We start from the raw sequence: 25,963 nt of genomic DNA, 5'->3' as shown, positions 1-25,963 counted from the left end.
TTAAGTAACGAGGCAGACAGCATTCTCCGGCTGTAGATAACCGGACATTGTTAAGTAACGAGGCAGACAGCATTCTCCGGCTGTAGATAACCGAACATTGTTAAGTAACGAGGCAGACAGCATTCTCCGGCTGTAGATAACCGGACATTGTTAAGTAACGAGGCAGATATCTAAAATCATATTTGTTTTACAATAACCGATATAGTCTAAGGTTTCGTTAAAGTATAGAAATGTTTCTATAATGCCATTAAGTAATTTCCTTTGGTCACAAATTCATCATATAAATATAGAAAATATTCATTGAAAAACATGAATATTTTTCTAGATAAGTAAATTATTAACTTCACTGTATTTTATCTAGTTTAGTGACCAAACTATTAGCCGAACCTAATGTATGATAAAGTAAACTAATACATATATGCATATAACAATATAAAAAATCTTCCATAGTTTATCACATTGTTCAATGTTGTATATTTAAAATAAATCATAATCTCCAGCAAATGATAGAACATACACGTTTTTAAAGGGCTCACTTTAAAAGGTTCTCTATTAGCGTAGTGGCTTGTAGAATAGTTTATTATAACGAGTTTATAATATGCATACTCTTTAGAAGCTCAATACTTTACTAATGAGGCAAACGCTACGTAACTTGATAGAAAATTAAATCATAAAGTGTATATTTTTTAACGAAAAGCCTCCCAGTGGCTCTGCGGTGTGTCTGCGGACATACAACGCTAAAAATCGTGTTTCGATAGCACAGATAGCCCACTGTGTAGTTTTGTGCTTAATTCAAAACAACAACAACATCTTAACGAAAGGAAGATAAATTTATGTAAGTGAGAGAGACTGTCTTCATTATAATTTTCTTTACTTCAAATGAACACCTTTGTAAATACACTACTGTTAAAACTGACCACATAGAAAACGAACAACTTAAAATAGGTATGGCTGCGTAGGTAATAAGATTATACTTATATATGTGCATTTCTGTGAAATTGCACACATAAATTATTCACATTGGCATATGTCATACAACCAGTCAAACAATCGACTGAGAAATAAGTTTGTATGCATGCGTGTTTTCTTATAGCAAAGCCACATCAGACTGTCTGCTGAGCCCACCGAAGGGAATCGAACCCCTGACTTTAGCGTTATAAATCCGTAGACTTACTGCTGTGTCAGCGGGGGGGGGCTAAATTTTGATAAAGTTATGTAAAAAAGTAGTTTGTGATATTTAACGTGTTTGGCATATTTAATAGCATGCAGACAAGTAGAAAACTTAACATATTTCCGTTGTCAGCAACACTACAAATTTTGATAATAAATAAGCAAATTCAGTTGAAACACCACATAAAAGTAAGGAAGTTATTATACGTATACAATCATATAGAAACTTGAACGTATTCTCTTGTAATCTATATGGAATTATAACAGTCATGAGAGAAGATTTTTGTATTCTCCTGTTGATTGCTGTGATTTTTGGAAAATGTGTACAGGTTTGTTATTTTTTTTTTGTTTTTTTACTGAAGGAGCTTTCATATGTCACGATAATTAGTTACATTGTAAAAACCACATCTTTTACCCTTAATATTTATTGTTTAATTTTTTCGTCTGTTTCGAAGTCGATTTATTTATCGTCTAATAACACTATTTCTTTATAGTTTTTATTATTGTTGAAGAGTTATAGTGTATTCCAATAATAAATCTCAGTTAGTTAAACTGTTTTAAAGAAAGAAAATGTTTAATGCTTCTTAAACTTATGATTTGATATACAGGTCATGATGAACTAAATAATCTGAGAGTTAAAACCACGACAAATATCTTTTAATATCCATTTGTTTCGGTAAACTGAGGACAAAAGCGTGGGGTAATGCCTGCATATTATTGAATGTACTAGGTTTGCACTATGAACAATATTTGTTCTCGTTGAATATACAGAACACTTCTATTGAGAGGTCGATCAATTAATGTTAAAAAGAAATTCCAAAAACGTCGAAACATTTTATCACCTGAGCAAGTTACTCCATAAACATGTGTGATGTTTTCCTTGTTACTCGTATTTTTAAGGTATTTTTAATTTTTAATATCATTTAGATATATTTCTAAGTTTCGTTAGTTTAAGGTTGATCAAAAATCATTTATTTCTTAGCAATAAAGATAAATCTATACGTAGTCTTGGCAAAATAATGTAGAAGTTTAAAGCTGCTTTACAATAAACCCTATATTTATTATTTCGTCATTTGTATTGGAGCCATGAAATTAATTAACACCCTTGCAAGTAAATGTTTGCTAAGTTGATAATGAATTTTAACTTCAAACAAATTGGATTTTTTTTAATCTGAGCTACTAAGTCTTTTAGTCTTTTTTATCACTAAACTAAGTAAAGTATTTAAATCCTAGGTAAACAAAAAAGTTTAATAAAAATATCCAATTTAGTTAAATTTATTCAGGTAAATAAATATATATCAGTTTAATTATCTTTCAAACCATATCAGCAGTATTTGCTTATAGAACCAACAGTACTTTCTTCATTATAACATAAATGTTATTTACACAAGAGCCCCCACCGTATTAGCGGCAGTCTAAAGACTTATAAAGCTAAAACCCTAGTTGTAATATACTCTTCAAAAAAAGAAACGCAAAAGAGATATTTTTGTTATTTTAAAGAGAAATATATGTAATAACGTTACAAGCTCAGAATATGTGATGTTACACGTGTTAAGGCACTGACTGTCAAACCAAAATGACAATAAAAGTTGTGCACTTTGAAAACGGAGGAAAACATCGGATTTTTCGCCAAAACGCATGCGTGTCCAATAAATTTGTTTGAGAGATCTGAATGTTCTGCAAGTGCAACATGTGCAAAATCCCTATAAAAATGACGGGTTCTCTGTTTCCATAGCTCAGTGTTAAGCCACCGACACGCAATACAGTTACGCCAAGACTGACTGAAGCACAACGCAACAACGCCATTGGTCGCTTGGAAGCAGGCAAATCTCGATCAGATGTTGCCAGAGCTGTGAATGTCCACCCAAGCACCATCACAAGGCTATGGAATCATCACCAACAACATGGATCAACTCGTGACCGTCTACGATCTGGCAGACCTCGTGTGACCACGCTCGCACAAGATCGCTACATCCGGTTACGTCACCTTCGGGATAGGACCACCACTGCAACGTCTACTGCCTCAACCATACCAGGGCTGCGTAGGATTTCTGATTATACCGTACACAACCGTCGACGAGATTCTTAGGCCCCATGTGCAACCCATCATGGTGAACGTGAACGACGTTTTTCAACATGACAACGCCCGTCCTTACACAGCCCGACTCACCACTGTCTTTTTGAGACACCACAACATCAATGTTCTTCCTTGGCCCTCCATATCACCAAATTTAAACTCGAACATCTTTGGGACGAGTTGGACCGATGTCTGCGACGGCGACAACCTCAACCGAAGACTCTACCTCAGCTTGCAGCAGCTTTGCAGGCTGAGTGGACCGCCATTACACAGGATGTGATTTGTCATTTCATCGCTTCCATGGGCAGGAGATGCCAAGCAGTTATTGATGCTCACGGTAAGCATACTTGTTATTGACGTTGAATGACGTTAAACTTCAACTAGTGAGCGTGGACTTCGCCTTTGCAGACTTTGGATGTTCAGCAGTGAATGTGCAAAGTTTCACACATGTCATACAGAACTACCCGAAATAAACTTGTTAACAATATGTCTCAAATTTTGCCTTTTGCGTTTCTTTTTTTGAAAAGTATATTTGTGTTGAGCAGGTTTTAGAGCTCCGTGCTTAACAACAAAAAGCAAAAACAGAACCCAACCTCCGAAAAAATGTTGGGTGGGGTCATGACTACTTTGTACTCATTGGGGAAAATCTTAACCACGTAAATAGATTTAGTGCAAAAATATTTAGCTTACTAAATACTTACTAAAACAAGATAAGTAAAACAATTTGAAGTTGAAAAATATATAAAAGACAATTGTACGTTAATTCTGTAATTATGATGCTTCACCGAGAATAAACGATTCCAAGTGTCAATTACAAAAAAAATTGGAAAATTATAAACCTGGAAATAGGGGTCGTAAAAAATATAAAGACATGGCTGGGGTTACGATAGTATTTGTATTTTTGTATTTTGAATTTCGCGCAAAGCTACTCGAGGGCTATCTGTGCTAGCCGTCCCTAATTTAGCAGTGTAAGGCTAGAGGGAAGGCAGCTAGTCATCACAACCCACCGCCAACTCTTGGGCTACTCTTTTCGTAACGAATAGTGGGATTGACCGTCACATTATAACGCCCCCACGGCTGAAAGGACGAGCATGTTTGGTGCGACTGGAATTCGAACCCGCGACCCTCGGATTACAAGTCGATCTCCTTAACACACTTGGCCATGCCGGGCCTTGTTTCGATAGACATTATATACTCATACTACAAACCTATATTTTGGCTCCATGCTGTTACCTAGAATTACATTTGGTGGAGTTAATATATGGATTCGTAGTTTGAGTAAGTGATGTCTACAGTATCTCCAGCCATGTTTCCTTACTTTTTATGATTCCTATTTTCAGGTGTTTTAGTTCCCAATGTTTTATTTATCTTGTTTGCTGGATGTTTTTCTTGCCAAAGAATTACTTGACATGGTAGCTAACTTTATACATCGCAATAATAATAAACATAGCTAGTGGCTAACTGATACGGTTCATGATGATTTACTGTATCTATTGACTATTTGATCACATTAGTTTGTAACTAAATTATCCATATGTAATGCATAGCAATGAACAAATATACGTTTAGACTAAGATATTACCCCCACTAAACTCATGTAAAATTTACCAGTAGAAAAGCACATTTTCAAATGAAACAAATGCGTCAAAATATATCACTTTAATTAAACATTAATATCTTTTAAAGTAATCATTTTACAAATTTGTGTAATAAAATTTAATACACATTGTTGTGTATTTTTACACTCATTCGCTTCGAATATAATATAGGGGTTGTTTGAAATAAATATTTATTGTTTAAGATACTTTTCTACCAAAATTCTATTAGAGATTTATGTAATTCCTTGCGATTTTTATTATGATGTACTACCGTGGTTTGTGATAAACTATTTATGTTATTAACGGCTTTTCCCGACTTTCACACGTAAACTGATGACCTAATTAGATTTCAAGCCATGTGTTATAAAACATCGACTTAACGAAAACAGAAAGAAAAATACCAGATTCTTCCTACCCTTAACATCCAGGGTCATATTACAGTTGATACAACTTGCAAGACATAAAGTTAAATTATACATAATTATTTTTTAAAATTGTTTTAGGTTTTGTGAAAATTAAACACGTAAACTTCTGAAAGCAACAACTGTTTTATGAAATTAGACATTGAACAGTAGAAACGATATAATAAATAAACTCTCACTTTATGCATAACAATTTTACTATTGCATACTAAGTTGTAATATATGTGTTTATATTCGATTTGTTGACATTAGTCGCATGTGGAATACATTTCCTTCAACCTGCGATTCACAAGCACTGTATGCCAATGTTAAAAGCGAGAGACTTCGTAAGTTGACGCCATAAAGCGCAAACAAAATAGTAATTCTTGATTTGGAATGCATCTCGAACGCAACGTATCTCTTCTGAAGCTCATTTAAGAAACTTAAACCTTTGCACCATTCAAAGATTTTAAAAATGTCATTATGTCTGATCTTCATTTTTAGGATCGCGCGAAAGTTCACGAAATATTTCAATTGACAGAGTTTAACAATAGAGTAAGACTGATATGCCAGAAAATGATTATTACTTAAAACATATTGTAAAATTAAGAAAGTGTTACAACAAAATTCACACGTACAACTTTATATGGAGCTACTCCGTCTGGAATTCCAACTTTCTTCCACTTCCAACACCCACTTACAGATGGGTGTATGTTAATATTATATCATTTGTATGTTCTTTTATTTCAGAGCTGTAAATGTTGGCGGAGTGTCCTTTAGCGGATGTGATTCCCTTTAGGAATGTTGAATGGTTTCCTTAATTGTATTTGAGAAGCTGAATTATTTTATGAAAATACCACAAATTTTTTCTTGTAATGTACGAAAGATTTCATTTATTACTGAACTTATCGACAGCAAGTTCTCTGTTAGTGATTTAAAGAAGGAAAATTTGTCTGGTTAATTATTACAAACATTAATAAAATTTAAAAAGGAAGATATATAATGTAATTCAGACATTCTTCTCAAACTCTTGTGTAGCCCTATACATTTTCTGGGAAATTTTAGTCACCGGTTCGGAAAGGAAAGGATCATTTAGTAAGTTGAAGTTGATTAAGATTAATCTGCGTTTCACTTTGTCCAACACAGCCTGATAGATGCAGGAACACTAGCAGTTGAAGGCTGTTAAACTCGAATTGTGATCTCTGACACTATAATTAATCACTTTGCCACAGAAGTGAATTTAACTAATGCAGTTGATTAATTAACTAAAATTTATGTAAGTGTTATTGATGTCACTTGGGTAACGGAAGTGGGGTAAAATTATACAAGTTAATTAAACGGTTAAAGTGAAGGTTATATATACGTACAGAAGTCTGACTTGTTTTCAGCACTATTTACTTCCAAGAAGAGAAAGTCGATTATGCATATACTTTGTTGTACAGAGTTAAGTATATAAATGCACCAAATGCTCATATGACTGATATAACTAGTATGACTTTAGGGAAAATAACAATTTAAAATAACATAATAACAGTAGTAATCAAAGGCAGTCAAAAACTTGGTTGAATGTTGGTTTGTGTGCGTACTTCTTTTTTCGTTATTAAAGATGGGCAACAGATTTCGGGAAATAATACAAATAAAACTAAGAAATATCGTACTGATAATAAAAAGTACACTAAAGTTATTTGAAGATACCGAAAGCATCTAGAATTAATGATGTAATTGCTTCTTTAGTGCATTGACCAGCGTGCAATATTACATTCATACCACTTCGTAAGTAGATTGCATTCTAGGATAGTGTGTAATATAACATAATACAATACAGTTGTTTATACACATTAGAGTAGTTTTCGGTTTAATACATATGGTATACAATTAATCAACACGTTTTATGATAGTATAATTATTGAGTACATCACAAAGACATATAAGTTGTTCCATGATTCGAAACGAGTCAGCACTTGTTCAGAAAAATGTCTCAAATATTTAAGTGATTTGAACTATATTCTCATATGTTATTAACAATAAATATCGTGGTATCCAAGTTAAAACACTTCAGTTCTTTGAAGTACATTTACATGAGTTATTAACAATAAATATACAGTGGTATACTTTCAAGAACACTCTTATTTATAGTCACTACACCTCCTCTTTTCAAAGAGTTATTATTATTAACTTATAACCAAAACTTTTTAAAGAAATTAACTTGCTTAGCATCTGCAAATCCAACCACATAGAAATTTGCATAATATTACAGGCTTCTTTGTCGACTTGAGTTCATTGAAAGCTGATGACACATAATAAAAACAGTGACACGCCACAATGAGAGTCGTGGCGTCACGAACGGCACATACAGCGCCATATATATATACACACACATATATTTAGTTCACGAAAAATTCCCAGAAAGTGAAGTAATAAGAGGTGGTGTGGGGGACATTACAGTTTGAAAGACATAACCTGGCAAATAGCAACAGCTAAGGAAGATTGGTACACTCATATGAAGATATCAAACCAAAACAGAAATCATCTCACCACGCACAGAACTGTAACTACCACTTCCAATGTCCACAGACTGGTAACGTAGGAATTCCGTTCTAGAAAGTGATTGTTAACGTGTTGCACATATCCTGATGAACTGTGTAATATAATTCACACATATTTTCATTTTGTGCAGAAACACTTATCATGAATACCTAAGTTTCTCCACAGGTACATCTGTGGTAGAAAAATGAACTGCGGAAAACTAAAGAAAAACACTATTGAGTGTCAAATGATTATTGCAACATCGGTCCATTAGGATATCAAAAGGCGATCATTGCATTACTTAAGGTCTGGGCACAACAAGGGACCTACTGATTAGTGTCATCTGTCCCTTATTTAGAAAATTAAACTAAAACTGTTAAATGAATATATTTTTAAACAATCTTAAGACCAGCCCCTTACCATTCATATAGCATTCAATCATTTTTATAATTTCTTGAACTCAATTCAATTTACTGCCTCCACAACATCCGAACAAAACCTATTCCCAAGATCAACGACCATATCAGAAAAAGGAAACAAATTTTTTTAGCTGAAGACGACTTTTACGCTGCTAAAAGTTATATTTGTGTCGCTTATTTTTTAAGACTTACACTGTTAAGTATCGAAAAAAATGATACATCACCGCTATCAATTCCCTTTACTATCTTAAGCACCTCAATCATATCCAGGCTAACTCTCTTTTTCCAAGAGAAAATAACTTGAGAGATCTCAACCTTTATTGTATGACATCCCTTCCATCCCAGTCACTATTCTAGTAACCCTCATCTGAACCTTTTTACAATAATTCAATGTCCTTTTTAAAGTAAGGAGCTCAAAACTGAACACAATACTTCAAATGAGGCATAACCAGTAACGTATAGAATACAATTATAACGTATTTAGACTTTTAATGAATATGTTTGTAAATACAACATAAAATACCATTTCCTTTACACTAGCAACAGCACACTGCTTGAATGGCTTAAGAGACTGACCATCCACTACCCCAAAATATCTTTGTTTGTTTGTTTTGTTTTTGAATTTCGCGCAAAGCTACTCGAGGGCTATCTGCGCTAGTCGTCCCTAATTTAGCAGTGTAATACTAGAAGAAAGGCAACTAGTCATCACCACCTACCGCCAACTCTTGAGCTACTTTTTCCAACGAATAGTGGGATTGACCGTAAAATTATAACGCCCCCATGGCTGAATGGCGAGCATGTTTGGTGCGACGGGGATTCGAACCCGCGACCCTCAGCTTACGAGTCGAACGCCTTAACCCACCAGGCCATACCGGGCCTATCTCTTTCTTTCACGTCACTATTAAGGTTATTCCTATCCAAATTCTTTCGTCTATGTCACTGATGTAAATAAGAGAAAAACAAAGATCCTAAGACTAATGTACCCTACTTATAATATGAACCTGATTTGACTGAGTTCCGCTCATTAAAACCACTTTATTCCACCCAGATACTCTTCTATACAACTTTTAACTTGTCCCCCACACCTATAGAGACAATTTTTTACATTACAAGTATTTTCAGTGGCATCTTGTGAAATAATTTTTGAAAATCCAGATACATCAAATCTCTTATCTTCATCTACATAAGCAATAACCTTTTCAAAGGATGTCAAAAATTTGCAAGGAAATATTTTACCTTAAGGAAACCATGCCTACTATTCCATAAAATTATAAACAATGTTAAATGGCTTTATAAAACATTTTTTGTTAGACTTACTAAAACCTTTCCCACAACTGATGTAAGAGCAATAAGCCTAAAATTACTGAGACAATGTTTATCACCTTTCTTGAAAAGAGAAGCTGCACTTAGTAACCTCTAATTCTCTGACATTTCTTACTATTCAAGGACGTCTAAACAATAGTAGCGAGTGGATTTTTAAAAAAAATCCTTGTTGTTAATGTTTATATTTTTAGCTAGCCTGTTCGATGCTCTAACTTAATGTTTGTCTAACTTTCTTAATATTTTATAATATTCTACATATTATGTCAGAACAGCTAATAAATATATATTTTTTCAATTTATAATTTTTTTATTTAATTTTAAGAGTTATAATATCTGTGAGCAAATCTGTGTTTTGAAATGTATAACTTAAATATCATTATTCCTTATCTCCTTATTCATCAAAATGTCAAAACTAATAGAGCAATCATCACTTGCACCCAGTTGTTCTCCATTTTCCGCCCCTCTCAGTTTTTTTCAACATTTGAACTTTACAATAAATCTAAAATAGCATTCTTACTAGAATATTCCTTGTCCAATTAGAGAAAAAAGCCATCTTGAACAGTTTCCAAAAACACATTTCTGGCTCATGATTTGTCACTTCCACTTCCCAATCTATTTGCCCAAAATTAAAGTGTACTCATAATTACGACTTCATTAACTTAACAGGTGAAATCTTAACCTAATTATGAAGTTTTAAAATCACATCAGTGTCATTTCATGTGCAAATTATCACTAAATTTTGTTCTTTTCCTTTTGTATCTTCTGATATAAGTCCAAATGAAATCAATCTTATTACTATAATATTTGATATCCTCAGCTTCAACAGAATGTAAAAATACGTCTCTCCTTCTAATTAGAACTCTCTCTACTGAATAGCCTGTAACTATGTATTTCATGGACATTTGTGTCATCAAAATCATCTACATATAACTATGTCTCAATTAACCCCATTATATCAAAATTCTCCATTTCCTATCAGTGCTCTAAGGTCGTCTTTTTATTTTTTACACTCCTAGCATTAGAATAATAACAACTTAGCCTTTCCTTACAACTACTTTTATACTAATTTCCTGCACTAAACATTTCTCTATGTTACCTTCTTTTTGCATGTGTTTTGCCTCTACATTTCCTACACTCTACATTTCTCTTTATTTATTGCATTCATTTTAATTAGGATATCCTTCAATTTACAATTTCTACGTACAGATCTTCACTCCTAGCTTCCTTAAACGTACACAGCAGTCCTGAGTTTCCAAATGAAACCCGCTTATTGCATCCATCACATATAACAAACTATTGTATGTGTAGTCTTGCATAAATAATCAATACTAAATACCAGTAGCCCATTGTCAACACTGTTAATGTTAAGCCTAACGTTTAAGAACTAATTATATTAGTTTTTCTATCACTACTTTCTCTTCATATTAAAGAAGGTAACTTTATTTTTAACATAAAAATAGAAGTGACAATACCCAGTATTTACTTTTATGCATATATAATGCTAATAATAGAAGGTATTTATTCTGATTTACTATCTACCTATACTATAAGTTGAATTTAAGTTAATGAACGTATGTTCAAGTGAACAAATTAATCCTTAAGACACGAAGAGACAATGGACTATTCTTTAGATTGTATTTATTTAATAAAGCAATATATTTTTTCTGTTTTACTATTTACCAGTAAATTAAATTATAGCTAAGCCTATAATACCGCTACACTTACCTAATTTAACGTTGTAATACAATTTACATCACTAAACTCTAACTTAAAACTTTGAACTTTTACTTTTATTTGCCAGTCTTACCAAATCTAACTACTCTTTTGTTATTTAATCCAATTTATTACAAATGATAATATTAATATTAAATAATTTTAAATTATATGTATAAGAACTTTACTTTTCAGCGACTTCTTTCTCTTTGGTAGCGCTTTCTAGTGACCTGTCAACAGTTTTCCAACAGTGTTAAGAGAATTAATGTGTATTACGTTTGTTCATGATTTCTACAAGTTTCTCATGTGATAAGAAATTAAACACTACAAAATGCGTGGAATTGTGCTGCATTCAATTTGTTTAAACGTGGTCATAAAAGCTGAGTCTATGTGCAGTAGAGCATACGTGAATGTATTAAAAAAGGGCTAAAAATTACGATGTTACAATTGAAGTTACCGTATTATGTTAGAAATAGGGAATACCTATGGTTATCATGAGAACAGCCGTCGATAGAGAAGAATCTTTCAAGAGCAGTGTGAAGTCTGGATTATTGAATATAATGTGTGATTGAAACTGTATTACAGTGGTGCAATGGTATGTCTGCGGATTTATAATGCTATAAACCAAGTTTCAATATCCGGGGTGGGCAGAGTTATGCTTAACAACAGACGAACAAACTATTCGTTTCCACTTCAGATTTTGACCTTGTAACAGAAACATTTAGATAACTGTTAATAAAGGATAAACAATTGTAACTAGAAAGTAACTTAATGCTCTTTGTTATCACTAGTCAGAACAGTATACGTTATAAATAAATCTTATAAGAGCTGAATAAGAGTGGTAAATGTTATTATGATATCATTTTAGGCATCCTAGTGCCATAGCGGATTTTCTGCGGACTCACATCGCTTGAGACAGAGTTTCGATACTAGTGGTAGGCAGATCACAGATAGCACATTGCGTAGCTTTGTGCTTAATTCCAAACAATCAATCAACAATCACTATCATTTTGATATTTACCCATTTCTGTTTCAGTTGTTATTGTGAATACAATTCGTGAATGTTGCGAATTCAAGTAAGAAAAGCAGATTTTTTTTTAACTCATATGACAAAAGTGTCATGAGCACAATATGGATTTACCGTTGAGATGCGTGTGGCTTTAACTGTCAGGTTTTGCATGCCATGACGTCACAGAATTTGTTACGTGAGAAAATAATGCTGATGTAGAAAGTGTTTAAAGGTAACCATAATGTTCAGTGAAAGTTTATTTCTGAGAAAACAAAATAATTCTTCTTCCAACCCTTACTTGTGTTTCTAACATCAAAACCTAAGATAAACTGAGAACTGATGATTTAGAGAGTTTACTATAGATACCATAATATGATGTGGCACAATAAAGTTTTTTCAGTAATATGTCAAAGAACATAAGAACGTCGTGTGTGTGTGCATGTATATACATATATATGACTTTAGTAGGGTTTGAATAAGTGTTAGTGATACTACACCATGGCTACAATATCCTGGAGTTGTTGTTTTTCTTGTCAATCAGTTCTCGTAAGCCGACGATGACAATTTACTCAATTTTCTTCAGGTCGTTTGGCTGTCTAAACTGGAATTGGAAGATAAGCTTTTTCGCAACAATATTTTAACTACCCTTTCCAGATAAATAGAAAACTTCCTTTTAAAGGGCGTCAAAACAGTTCATCAAAAAGTAATCTCGTTTTAGAGTTGGAGCTTTGACATAGATATTTTTAAAATCTGCTTTCTACCTCAGTTTTCAAATCTACACGTTCTAGGATTAAACATGCTTCGTCTGTCTAACGTTTCGGCTACGTTCCACCATTTAATCCCTTCGTGATATTTCTATACTGGCCTGATGGAACAGAAATGACTGCGTGAATAAGATATGGAGGGAATGAAAGTAGAAACTGGAATAAAACGAGAAAAAAAAAGGCTTACAAATAACTAATTCTGGTATATCAAGGAAACCACCATCAGTTAAGCAGCTAATAGTTGAAGTATGAGATTCTTGTTTGGGATATTCATGTAAAGTACTTTTAAAAAACTACTTTAAAAATAGTTTTACAACTTAAATGCTTCACATCAGTTCAAAATGTGACGAGAACAACGTGAAAGGTAAATATGAACATATATATAAACAACTTGTGTCTTCATGCATGTATAGTTTTGATGGTTCTATTACGTGTTTTTACTGAATAGGGTGTTGTTTCCTTTATCAGAGGTTTATCGTTAGCTTCTTTATTTGTGAAAATCCTCAGTCTCTGGGAATCCAGCTTAATTTACTTCAAAAGTAAGTTCTCTTGTTTGTTTAACCTTCATTCTAAGTTTGTATGTTTCGCTGATGTTCAACCAGCATCTTATCACGTTATCATTGTTGGCGTGTCACTTTATGCAAGTATGGAATATCGCCTGCAGCGTCTGCCATTAGTTGCCGTGGCAACAGAATCATGTTCATAAAAGGAAAGATGTATGGTAGCTTTACGTTCATGGAAGGTACATTTGTAACGACCGTTAAAACATGATATCTCGCTTAAGATCTCGCTGTCAATGTGGAAAACCTGGACTGAGTACAAGTGTGTGCAGCAAGCACGGATGTCTTATGTTGTTCAAGTTTCTTCTATTAATTCTCTAAAGATATTGAGATTCAACAATGAGCCTACAACACGAACTGTTGTTTGATTTTTCCGAAATATAAGAAGCTATAATGTGATATTATACAGTGATCAAAGTGGTTTAGGTAGTTCTGGATTTTCACTCTTGAAAAGGCTAGAGTACAGTGAATAATTTTGTTTAAAATTGTGTGTGGTTCAAATAAGTTCAAAATTATACATTTGTTTCTTAAGTATCTTAAACATGTGCTACAGAAGTACAAAGAGAGGAACAAAAGCTGCAATAGATTTGTTTATTTATTTACTTTTTAATGCAAAACTAAGTAATGGACTATCTACCCGTTGTCCATTAGAGAAATCGAAACCCTTTTTACTGCTGACCAGTGGGAGACACTTTATTGAAAGAGTTAACAAAGATATGAATAGATATGAACTATTTTAAAATATAATGTAATATTATGAAGAAAAGATGAATAAAACTGAATGATTAAAAAGGCTGAAGTAAACACACAAAAATAATTTTCGTCTATCTTTTTTAAGCAAACGGAGACAATATGGCTCTTCAAACAATCACCAGTTATTTGCACATAAGAAGCATAATCTATACCTTACCCGAATCTCACAATGAATATTATATTTCTTACAAAACTGACGGCATTAGCTAGTTTTTTATCTTTAAAAACATAAGTGCATAAGACAGGAAAATGAAAACAAGAAATACTGGAAATCTAATTCGAGGTTAAATACACTGATCACTGGCTACAGAGAAAAATGTTGTCTATGAATATTTTTATAAATATATAAACTATGAAATGTAAATTATATGCGAGTAATTTATACAAATGTTTCAGGGAAAAGTAGTAATTTTTAATATATTTATAACGTCAACACATGTGGTTATGCATTAAGTTGGTCGACTTTCCATTGTTATTTGTTCAGAGAAAACGAACTTACCAACTTTTGCTTATTTTAATTTATTTACTACCAGCAAACTTTTACTTAACTTCGGAATTCAGCATTAATTTACTTAGAAAGGATTAGTTTGAACGGAAGCCAATGTTGTATTTTACTTACTCTAAATCGCACATGTTGTTGGTATCATGAGTCTCGATTGGTGGAAAAAAAAAGTCAGAGTAATCCGCACATTCTAACTCTACTTTATCTGCTTAACGGGATTTGTACTGTTACGGTTCTGTATAAACACATCTTTAAATATTTTGCAGTAATGTGAGAATAGCTTAAGGAAGATTTGTGATATTAAACCAATCGACTTAAAGTCCAGTAATCGTATATACAGCGGAAGAGAAAAAAGAAAAGCAACTCTCCTTTCAAACTTCCTTATGTAATGAAACACATATCACTGCACTTGTGTGCAGCTTTCTCCTTCGTGTTCATTTTTACCAAAAGATGTAACTGCCTTTCCATAAGTAATCGAGCATTTAATTTTGTTCTATACAAGTCTGTTGTAGTATGTGTTAAACAAGGAAATGCTCTTACGAGTGTTTGTATGTATAAAATGAAAAATACTTAAATCTCATATATAAAATGTTCATTGTTCCAAACGTACTCTCTTACTCTTTAATAATCGACAAGCACCCTGTCACATTATTCATCAACACACAACTATTTGTCTTACTGTCCACCGGCTCACAGAACTCTGTCTTCCTCTTCGTCAGTCCACAACATTTCTCAATCTGCAATTTAAGAAATCTTTAATCTCAAATCTGTCTGTGCTGTTAATACAATTTAGTAAACGTTAAAGAAGCATTCAAAGTATGGTTTAATATATAATAGAATCAGGAACATTTGTATGTTTCTGTAGCGATATTGTATTTAGGTCAAAATTTTATGTATTAAAATGAAAGATATTTGAATTTGTTTTAAAAACAGTTAAGGAATTCGTAATTGTGTTAACAGTAATGACCATTTTTACACTTTACACAGTATTTTCTGACGTAATTCTTTTCTGGTTTCATTAGGTATTCATTTCATGTATAATGCACATCCTGGGAATTTTGTAAAAGTTATATTATCGAAATCACGGTTAACTAAGACATTAAACTACACCCATTATTATTTAATCTTTCTTATAGAAATTATATTAAAGTAAGCTTTGCATTTGTAATGATGTGTTCTTCTAATTTAGAAATACATTATTTTTATAATGTCGTAATATTCATTTTTCACTTTATTTCGTGTAATTGCTTTCGTGGCGTTTAATTAAATATTGTTCATATGTCGTACATTTGTGTTTAGTTTCATAATCTAGAGATTTATCTAATCGCGTTCTCACTGCTTAGCAACTTTAAATCAATCTCAGTGAAATAATTCACTTTTACTTAATTCACACACAGTCTCTTAAGTCTTTATTATTATAAACCAGGTGTCTCCCGGTAAGGCAATGATAAGTTTGTGAACTTACAATGCCAAAATTCGAGGTTCAACTCTTTGTGGTGGGAAGACCGAATATAAACCACTGTATGTTTTCTGTTAAAAACAAACCAAACTTAAACTAAAAATTATTTCTTCTTCCTACTGTTCTGGGGAATCTTTTCTTAAAGAAAGAGTATCAAGTGAAAAACAAAACTAATAATAACTGTTAGTCTACTGTGAATAATAATATGTACCTTATTTGATACAAACATGTGTAAGTAGTAATTCAAGTAGATTTTCAAAACGAAATCTGAGCTGTTTTAAAAATCTGATAATGTATATAAGTATTTGATATTCTAGTTTTAAGCAAAAATTTTCCAATTACCACAGAACAGGAAGAAGGACAATAACTTATCAACTTTTAACTGAAAACTTCAACCTTCTTTTAACCTGAAAATATATGGAGTTGTCGTTGTTCATGTTATGTAAACGCATTTAAATCCATTCAGGAATATAAGAGTAGTGATATTCTAACAGTTAGATTAGCTATTTTGAAAAATTTAATGGACTGTAACTGCTCATACAGCGAAAAGGAAATAACTTTTCGGCTTCTATGCTGAGGCCTTCTTCCATTAAGATGAATATAAACCGGAACGTCGCATTTTTTTTAGTCAACAGACAGTTGCAGTCCATTAAAGTTCTCAAACCTAATATGTCTATCCCGCTTGAAGTTCCACTGTAATAGCATATACAATAGCTGTGGAAGTATTCCAGATATGGCCAAAAGTTCGATCCCATATATAATCACGGCACTGTTACTCCATGTTTAAATTTGGATGTAGTCACTAAAGTACCTTTAGAAAACTTTTAAAACTGTTCAGTGTTAAACATTTAATTAAATATTAAGCATTCGCTGTCTTTAATAATAGGTTGTCGTTGTTTTTAAAGTTACAGAGTACTGAAGTAGTTCTTTATATTTTTACCCCAATCCTTTAACTATTTAGGCTTAACTTGGAAGCAGTAAAACAACAGGATCTTGTAATGAATAAAAAGCATAAAAATCTTCGGCATGAAGCTGGACACCAAGATAAAGTAAGTAGCTTTAAAATAAAGTATAAATATATATATATATATATAAATTTGGTGTTACAAGTAATCTTGTAGGTTTATACGCACAGTATCTAAAGTGATTCACTTTCTTGTTAACTGTTGAATTCCTAACTTTCGGTACTTTGGATATTAGGGAAACAAGAACTTGAATTTAAATATATAGCGACGTTTGTTCATTTCAGTCGGCATGTCTAGTTTGGTAGGGCGCTCGTCTTGTAATCCGAGAATCGAGAATTCATATTTCCGTCACATCGCACCTGCTCGCCCTTTCAGCCATGGAATTGTTGTAATGTGACGGTCAGTACCATTATTCGTTAGTAAAAGAATAGCCCAAGAATTGGCGGTGGGTAGTGATGACTAGATGCCTTTCCTCTAGTCTTACACTGTTAAATTAGGGACAGCTAACACAAACAGCCCCCATGTAGCTTTGCGCGAAATTAGAAAAAAAACAAACAATCAAAATATTTTATTGAGAGTGCACAAATACGATATTGTTCGACCCAAAACTTTCATTATAATTATACCCCACTGCGATTTTGAATGAGGCACAATAAAGCTTGGACTTCAAGGTGCTTGCCAGATAAAAGACTGACTAGAATATAAAATAAATACAGAATAAATATTTCTACAATAGAAAAATAATTTACTTCTTGGTTTTGTTCTCAATTGGAGCTTTTTAAGTTTATATAATACTTGTCTTTACGTGACAAATATGCAAAACTAAAACATTGAATGTTTTGATGTTTTTGTTATTTTTATAGTTACTGGATTGGTCTTCTAAAGTTGCATGAGAAAAAATTACGTATTCTAGCGAAATATTTATTTGTATATGAACCACTAAACATCAGCTTACGTGCCGGAAAGTACGAAAGTTAAAAACTGGCAAAGTAAAATGCCAATCTAGACAAAATACCAACTTTTGTCTATCCTTCAATTGAGCTGTGAGCACTCATGCCATCACCGAAAGATTAGTTCTTCAGTAATCTGACTATTCTGCGGCAAAGCTACGTATGTATTGATCTGACAGTCTGTCAGGAAGGCAGTCTTCAAATCTTCAAGTTCTGTTGTTTTTTCCATAAGACGTTCTATTTAAAATATTATGATTATTTTTTAACCTCTAATGGGAATCAGATTTCTTTTTCTGATAGGTTTATCGAGCATTTTACATGAGAAGACAAAATATGATCAGTTTCAAGGACATTTATCAAACCAGTAAACATGTATTAATTTTCCTCCTGTCTCAGGCATAACTGTTTTACAAAGTGAGTTGAAATAATTTTCTTTCCAGAAGACTTAGTTCCTTTCACGTAAACTTTCTCCCCTTTTAATCTTATCAGGACTTCTCTAACTTCATAATTAAGTAAAACGGGTGGAAATATAACTCTTAAATATTGGTGCGTTTTACAGTGTAAGTAAATCTTACTATTCGTTGGTAAAGAGCAGCCCAAGAATGGGTGATGGGTGGTATTGTTTGTTTCTAATTAAGCACAAAGATACACAATGGATTACCTGTGCTCTGCTACCCGGCATATCAAAACCCAGATTATAGCGTTGTAAGTGCGCAGACATATTGCTGTGCCACTGGAGGGCAGGACGGTATTGACTAGCTACCTTTCCTCCAGTCTATCATTTCTCATTTAGCGTTACGCGAAATTAAAACCAATTGTCATATAATGTTGGTCAGTTATATCAATAACAGTGGGAAACACTCATTTTGTTGCATTTAAAAAAAAAGACCTTTCTATAGTCAATTTGAGTGTGTTGATTTCAAATCTGAAGTCGGTTTTTGTCTGCAAGCTACAGATTTTATGCAATTTGACATTTTTATTTATTTTTTAATGTTTCGTTATTATAGGAAATTATAGGAATAGCTTATCAATTTGTTTGTGTATTTTATTCAGGTAGGAATTTGCGTTTGTAACTTTTGCGTTTGTACACTTCATCTGGACAATCTCGTTTAATGCTCCAGCAGTAGTCAGCCATCATACTTTTGTCCCAGCGCCCTTGGTAGCGTTCTTCCATGACCTTTAGGTCTTGGTGGAATCGTTCTCCTTGTTCGTCACTCACAGCCCCCAGGTTGTCAGGGAACTTTTCAAGGTGGCTGTTCAAAAAAATGGACGTGAAAATGCTTATACATGGTTTACGCAAGTTCACATTTGTACAATTTCATTAACCTCAAATTGCATACAAACTAAAGCTTGTAGAGAAAAACTAATTTCAGATTTGAAATCAGCGCCTAAAACTCCTTCAGAATCAGTTAAAATATCCAATGCAACTCAAAGTTACTGAAAAAGTGTTCCCCAGTGTAACCTATCACCAAGTGTTTTAGTTGGTTTCATAGTTGAATACTACTTAATAGCACAGAATAATAATAATAAAACTGTTAGAAAGGATAAATAAAATAATCTGCTGAGAGTTTATTTGTTTTAAATTCTAATCTTTCTATGATAATTACTTGTTCAGGTGTTTCAATGCATGGAATGGTATAACTAAAGCCAAGATAGGAGAAACTATCGTAGCGTAGGACGGAAACAGATATCTAGAATATTAAAATGTTTGTTCTCTGTATTTTCAGCACTTTCTGCAACAAGTAACCAACACATCTTTAGTTTAAGGGTAAAATTTACAAACTTTATTAAATTTTATTGAAACATGACTGTTTTCTTCTTGGGAAACTTGGATTCAATCTTATTTTTCGATTGATTGGGAGTCTTTGACATTCAAAAGAATTAGAAAGTTAGCAACAATTATAAAAAGTTATTTTTTAGTTTTTTCATGACAAATTGATATGTTTAATCCATATCTTAAGATGACTTTAAACATTAAATAATATTTTAATATGTGATGGTGGCAACCCTTGAAAAAACAGGTGCATTTATGTATTGGATTTAGATAAGGTAATTTGTTATCTGGATTTATATTAGTTGTCATTTAAAAATAGCAAATATTTTATGATGTAGGAAACTGTTCATATTTAAATCAGAGTTAGAACAAAGAGTAAGACAGTTCTTTAATATTAGATGAGTTTCTTCTAAATATTTCACGTACTTTTTATATAAAAGGGAAAAATGGCGTTCGCATAAAACATAATTCTTAAAATTATATTTTTTTAGGTTCAGTACGAGAAGAAATATTGGAAAGACGTGAAAGCAAACGAGACTCCAAAAGAAAGCTCAAAAGTGAACGGTGGAGAAGGTATGTTAATTAATATTTACATGTTATCCATTTATTTTTGGAGTCAAGTGTGGTATTGGGATTAGAGTGCCCGGATGTTAAATCCGGTGGTTCCTTGTATGTTTCTCGTTGTCCCAAAACTACACCTTTAAGTTTCAGCCATAAACGCGCTCTAACAGATGACACCTAATCCTACAATTCAGACAGAAAAAAGTAGTCAACTGGTTATTGGCAGATGCTGTTGACAAGCTTTCTTCCCTCTAGTATATGAGATCAAAATTGGGAACAGATAAGAGCATACAACCTTTTTGTATTTTTGTTAGAATATTCTGAAACAAGCACAAAAACCACAAGTTTACATATATATGTATATTATTTTATTTGATCTTTAATAAAGATATAGCAAATGTGTAGAACTACAGTTGTTCTTTGAATGAGTACAAGAATTAGTAAATTAATGGAAAATAACTTACATATAATAAGTCCTAGAAGCTGGATTTCATAAAGGATCTATAAACTTTACATCGCATGGATATTTAAAATATGTTCAGAAAGCAAACAAGCAATAATTTAGCTATAATATTTTCTAATATTATAAAAAATAATTATAAAAATTAGAAAAAAAAATAGAACTAAACATGATTAGCTACTCTGATAACCAAAATCAAATATTTTACAATAAGCGACCAAAGCTTCTAGACTTGGTAGATTATATTGAAGCAGTGAATGCAATAAAGGAGTGGCAGTCAAATCTTACACCAAACATACTCGCCCCTTTCATTTGTGGGGACGTTATAATGTGACGGTCAATCATACTATTTGTTGGTAAAAGAGTAGCTCAAGGGTTGGCGGTGGGTAGTGATGACTAGTTGCCTTGCCTCTAGTCTTAAGCTGCTAAATTAGGGACGGCTAGCACAGATAGTTCTCGTGTAGCTTTGCGCAAAATTCAAAAGAAAACAAATCAGTCAGAGAAGTGTAAGCCAAGAGTTGGCTGTGGGCTGCTGCCTTCGCTGTAGTTGAAAATTAGGGAAGACTATGCGCAGACGGTCCTTCTGTATAGCTTTGCACAAAAATTCTAAGTACGACACTAACAAGAAAAAATAAGTGGATAAATGAAACAGTGGCTATTCCGGAGATTATAAAGAACGTTTATACTTGAACAAATGAGAACATTTGTCTTTTTACTCAACTATTATTATAAATAAAGTTCTCTATTGTGACAGCACTAAGTTTACGAACTCACAATGCTAAAATCCAAGGTTCGATTCTTTGCAGTGGACATAATAGCTAATCCAATGTGGCTTTAAGAGAAACAAACAAACAATAACTTTACGGTGAAGAAAAGGGTGGAAAGTGTTTGAAAAGCGAAAGTCTTTCATTTATGCCTTTTTAATGTTCCAAGTTACTGAGATGTTTTATTTTGCTTTTGACTTTGGGTGAGCTTAGTAGTCCGCATTTCTGAACTTCTGTAAGGAAAAGGTACAAAGTTAATGTCTAGCTTCAGACTTGTTTAACTCATTTCTTATAATGGTACGAATGTGCTCACAAACACATTCAACAACTGCTGTCTAGTTTGCTCATATAAAGCTCGTTGCAACATAACCAGATAATGCAAAAAACAAGTAGTCCGAAAGGCAAGTCAGTGATAAATGAATTCAGTTTCTGTGGAGGGAATTCTGGTATCAGTTTGCTGAGAAGTGCAGTAACATGTCAACTGTAGCATTATGTTTCAAGTTAGGAGATCAGAGATGTGAGAATATACAAGAACGTTTCCCTGGCGTTTGTAACTGTACACGGTGTAATAGGTGTTAGAAAGCTAGCATAGACATTGATGTGATTTTGCAGTAAATGAAAGTTTTACGTCGACTGCTGCATTTTAAGGCTTTAAGTAAGGAACAGAGTATATGTTTTCCAGCACTGGTAACACCATTCTACTTTGAATATTTGTGTTACGGTTTATATTAACAATTTTATTTCTGCAATATTTGACTACTTAGATTGGATACTTTAATAGCAAAAAAAAAATTGAAAATTTCTCAGCCTTATCAATGAAACTATTATCAGAAATACATAATGAAAATACGTAAAATGAGACATGTAATTGGCTATTTTCACATGTAAGATATGGTACTTAAGCCTATGGGCTATGAGTTATTTGTAGTAAAAAGAGTTTATGATGCTGTGCGAGTTTAAGAGTCACTTTTGGGAACACAGAGATAAACTCGAATCAGCTGAAATTTTCCTAGTGTAATATAATGCTGGATGAAAGTTTTTATACACGTTGTTACTAAAAGTGTCTTAACATCTGGAAACTGCATGAGGCCTATCTATAACGTCATCAGTGCAACAGCGAAAACCTTCTTTACCCACAAAAGTCATCTAGTTTAAATATTTTAATATTTCATCATCTACTATTCACTGTTATTTAAATTTTATTCATTAATCTACATTATTTTTTTCCTTTTATTGTATTATTTTTATGCATATTATCAAATAGTTGATTTTCGACCAATCAAGTCTTCTCTTTGTTAATGTTTAATATGTCTGTTACTGACCAATCTTGTACTACCTGTTTACACCTGAATATGTCTGAAACACTGTGCAGTATAATGAACTTTTTTTTTTTGGCTGTTGCTAACCTGCGATCAATTTTATTAATTCTAAACGTAGTCCAATGTTGTTTCTTACTGTTTCAAATATATTTTCTAATGATTCTGAATAAATTTAACGTATAACCAACTTAAAAGAGAATACGACAAACACTAAAAGATAATAGGCTTCTTACAGCGTTTCTTACAGCTCTTATTTCAGCATAGTTTTCTCTTTTCTAATCAACTTTGATGAAAACAAGGTACTCACTTATAAATGTGATATTTTTTCGTACGTTCTTGTTTACAACATACATTGTACCAAAGGAATATCGGCTATATTTTAATCCACCTCATTGCTGTACTATAAAAATTCAAATACTAAAATCAATAAACTTCACATCTGAAGATTAAATGCGCGATTTTACTACAGTCTTTGTAAAACAACCTGAAACTGTTTGTCAGAATCTTATCAACGCTGGAACATCGTGAAATATTGTATATATAACACTGAAAAATCAAGTAAATCTAAAATACTGTTTAACTTTTCAAAAAATGTCTCCAAACTGAATAAACGAGATAATTTAATTAAGTCTGTAAATATGTAAGTGAACTGTGTCAGACTTGACTCATAATACACAACTGGTAGATACGTTTACCAACTCTAATAGGCCCGGCGTGGCCAGGTGGTTAAGGCACTCAACTCGTAATCTGAGGGTCGAGGATTCGAATCCCATCGCACCATACATAATCACCCTTTCAGCCATGGAGTCGTTATAATATGACGGCCAATCTCACTATTCGTTGATAAAAGAGTAGCCCAAGAGTTGGCGGTGAGTGGTAATAATTAACTGCCTTCCCTCTAGTCTTACATTGATAAATTAGGGACAGCTAGCGCAGATGGCAATCGAGTAGCTTTGCGCAAAATTCAGAAAACAAACAAATCTAATATGATTACCAGTCCAGGAAGTAGTGCTTGTGTTCAAATAAAGAATTCGACACAAACAGTAAATCTTGGTCCTATTCATATTTATACTCTCGGAAACCACAGATAAGCAAATAGTGAAATGGCAACCGAGGATTTGTTTTTGTTTTGTTGTTGTGATTTTTGAATTTTGCGCAAAACTACTCGAGGATTATCTATGTTAGCCATCTCTAATTTAGAATTGATAGACAAGAGAAAAGGTAGATAGTTAAATCACCAACAGCCTACTCTTGGGATACTCTAGTTGAATAGTGGAAATTGACCGTCACTCTTACAATGTATCTACAACCCTAAAATGAGGATGCTATTACTTTTTATAGCGTTAGTGAGTGAAAACCACTAAACCTTGGATACATGGTCGAGGACATGAATAGCTTTTAGCCTAAGACCAAGAAAGTTAAGCCTAATCATGTTTACGGTTGTCTGAATTTTTTCAGTTCTGCTTACTTAAAAGATATATAAAATACAAATTATTAAATAACTGAATTTTATTCATAAACGACCACTATACGTAACAAATGTAGAAATGTAATAAATCAAAGCCACTTTTCTGTCTTCTTCCTGAAATTAAACCCCAAATGGTGAACAAAAAGACACTCTTAAACAATTCAAAAGTAGACTGACTTTATCTTCATGCCAGCTGATAGGGATGTGGGAGTGGGGAATTGAGTCGGATGGGGTTAAGATTGATATATATTGTCCAAACACTATAACTACTCTCCAAGCAGCATCACTACAAACAACTCTCTAAAGACTCGCTAGATGTGTAGAGTTGGTACATGCAGAAGGTTTACCTACAGCTGCAAATATCTCGTTTTGAAAAAAAAAATGGATATAAGTTTTAACATCCTCCTTCAAGTATAAAAAAAAAATCATACTTGATATCTTAGAAGATCTATCCTTACTATGCGTTGTTTAGTGACAAAATTGATGCTTAGATTTCTTGGTTATTGCGTTAGTGGTTAGAACAGATCCATGATTAGCAGAGCTCAAGTTTTATTTTGTTTTAGCAATTTTGCCTGTCAGAACCATATTTAAAAACAGGTTAAATTGAAGATTCGGTTTACATTTATTAACGGGGTATGTAGAAAGCTAGCTACAGTGATCATTTCCTTTATATCCAGTGCATTGACCACACTTAAGGAACAGCCATCTACATATCTCATAGAACAGTCTTCCACAGAGTATATTTTCTTGTTTCTGATGTACACTACTAACTAATATATCCCTGATTTTTCTACCATTTGTAGGATTTGATCCTTATTCACAGCTGACGAAGAGGATACATAAAACTTCAACGAGCCCTAAAAAGAATATTTTTCTTAGCCTTTTTTCTCTTCATTTTAATGAATAAGTTATAACGACATGATTTTATGACAAAGAAAGAAGAATTCCTATAACCTGTAAGATTTTCAAAAATAGACCTTTCTTCATCAGAGGGGAAAGTAGGATTTTAATGGTGTAGTCCTACCCGCGGCAACTGAATGAATTAGCATATCCCTTGAGGTGTTAATAAAGTACTCCTGCTTGCAATAATTTGATGGACTAATCCTACTTATTGCATTGAGGTTTCCCTTAGAGGGGAAAGCATATTGTATTACCCATGTTTTATTTTTCTTCTCTCCAATAATTACACGTTTGCGTCACTTGCTTTTATCTAAACCGATTGTCTTGAAACATAAAGGACGTTCAATAGGTTCAAACAATATATATATTTTATTTATACGTTACTTCCGGATCAAGAAGGCCCAAACTCAAAGATTACTATAACATGATTTTGCCTGCAGTTTCTTTCATATTTCAATCACTCTATTGTCTACTGTGTAACTTTGTACTTAATTACAAAACATCAAACATTTCACAATTATACTCGAG

At 32.9% G+C, this 25,963-nt stretch overlaps 1 protein-coding gene across 1 annotated transcript in view; it reads left to right on the top strand.

Moving 5' to 3' along the window:
- The window catches only part of LOC143223018 (uncharacterized), a 96,278-nt gene that overhangs the window by 61,034 nt on the left and 9,281 nt on the right, over nucleotides 1-25,963 (top strand). Inside the window, exons 3-4 of the mRNA XM_076450372.1 lie at nucleotides 17,236-17,323; nucleotides 20,455-20,536. Of these exons, the coding sequence (XP_076306487.1) occupies nucleotides 17,236-17,323; nucleotides 20,455-20,536 (170 nt within the window). The remainder of the gene's footprint in view (nucleotides 1-17,235; nucleotides 17,324-20,454; nucleotides 20,537-25,963) is intronic.

This window comes from Tachypleus tridentatus, chromosome 8, assembly GCF_004210375.1.
Source record: "Tachypleus tridentatus isolate NWPU-2018 chromosome 8, ASM421037v1, whole genome shotgun sequence".
Lineage (NCBI taxonomy): Eukaryota > Metazoa > Arthropoda > Merostomata > Xiphosura > Limulidae > Tachypleus > Tachypleus tridentatus.
This window is presented reverse-complemented; position numbering and strand designations above follow the sequence as displayed.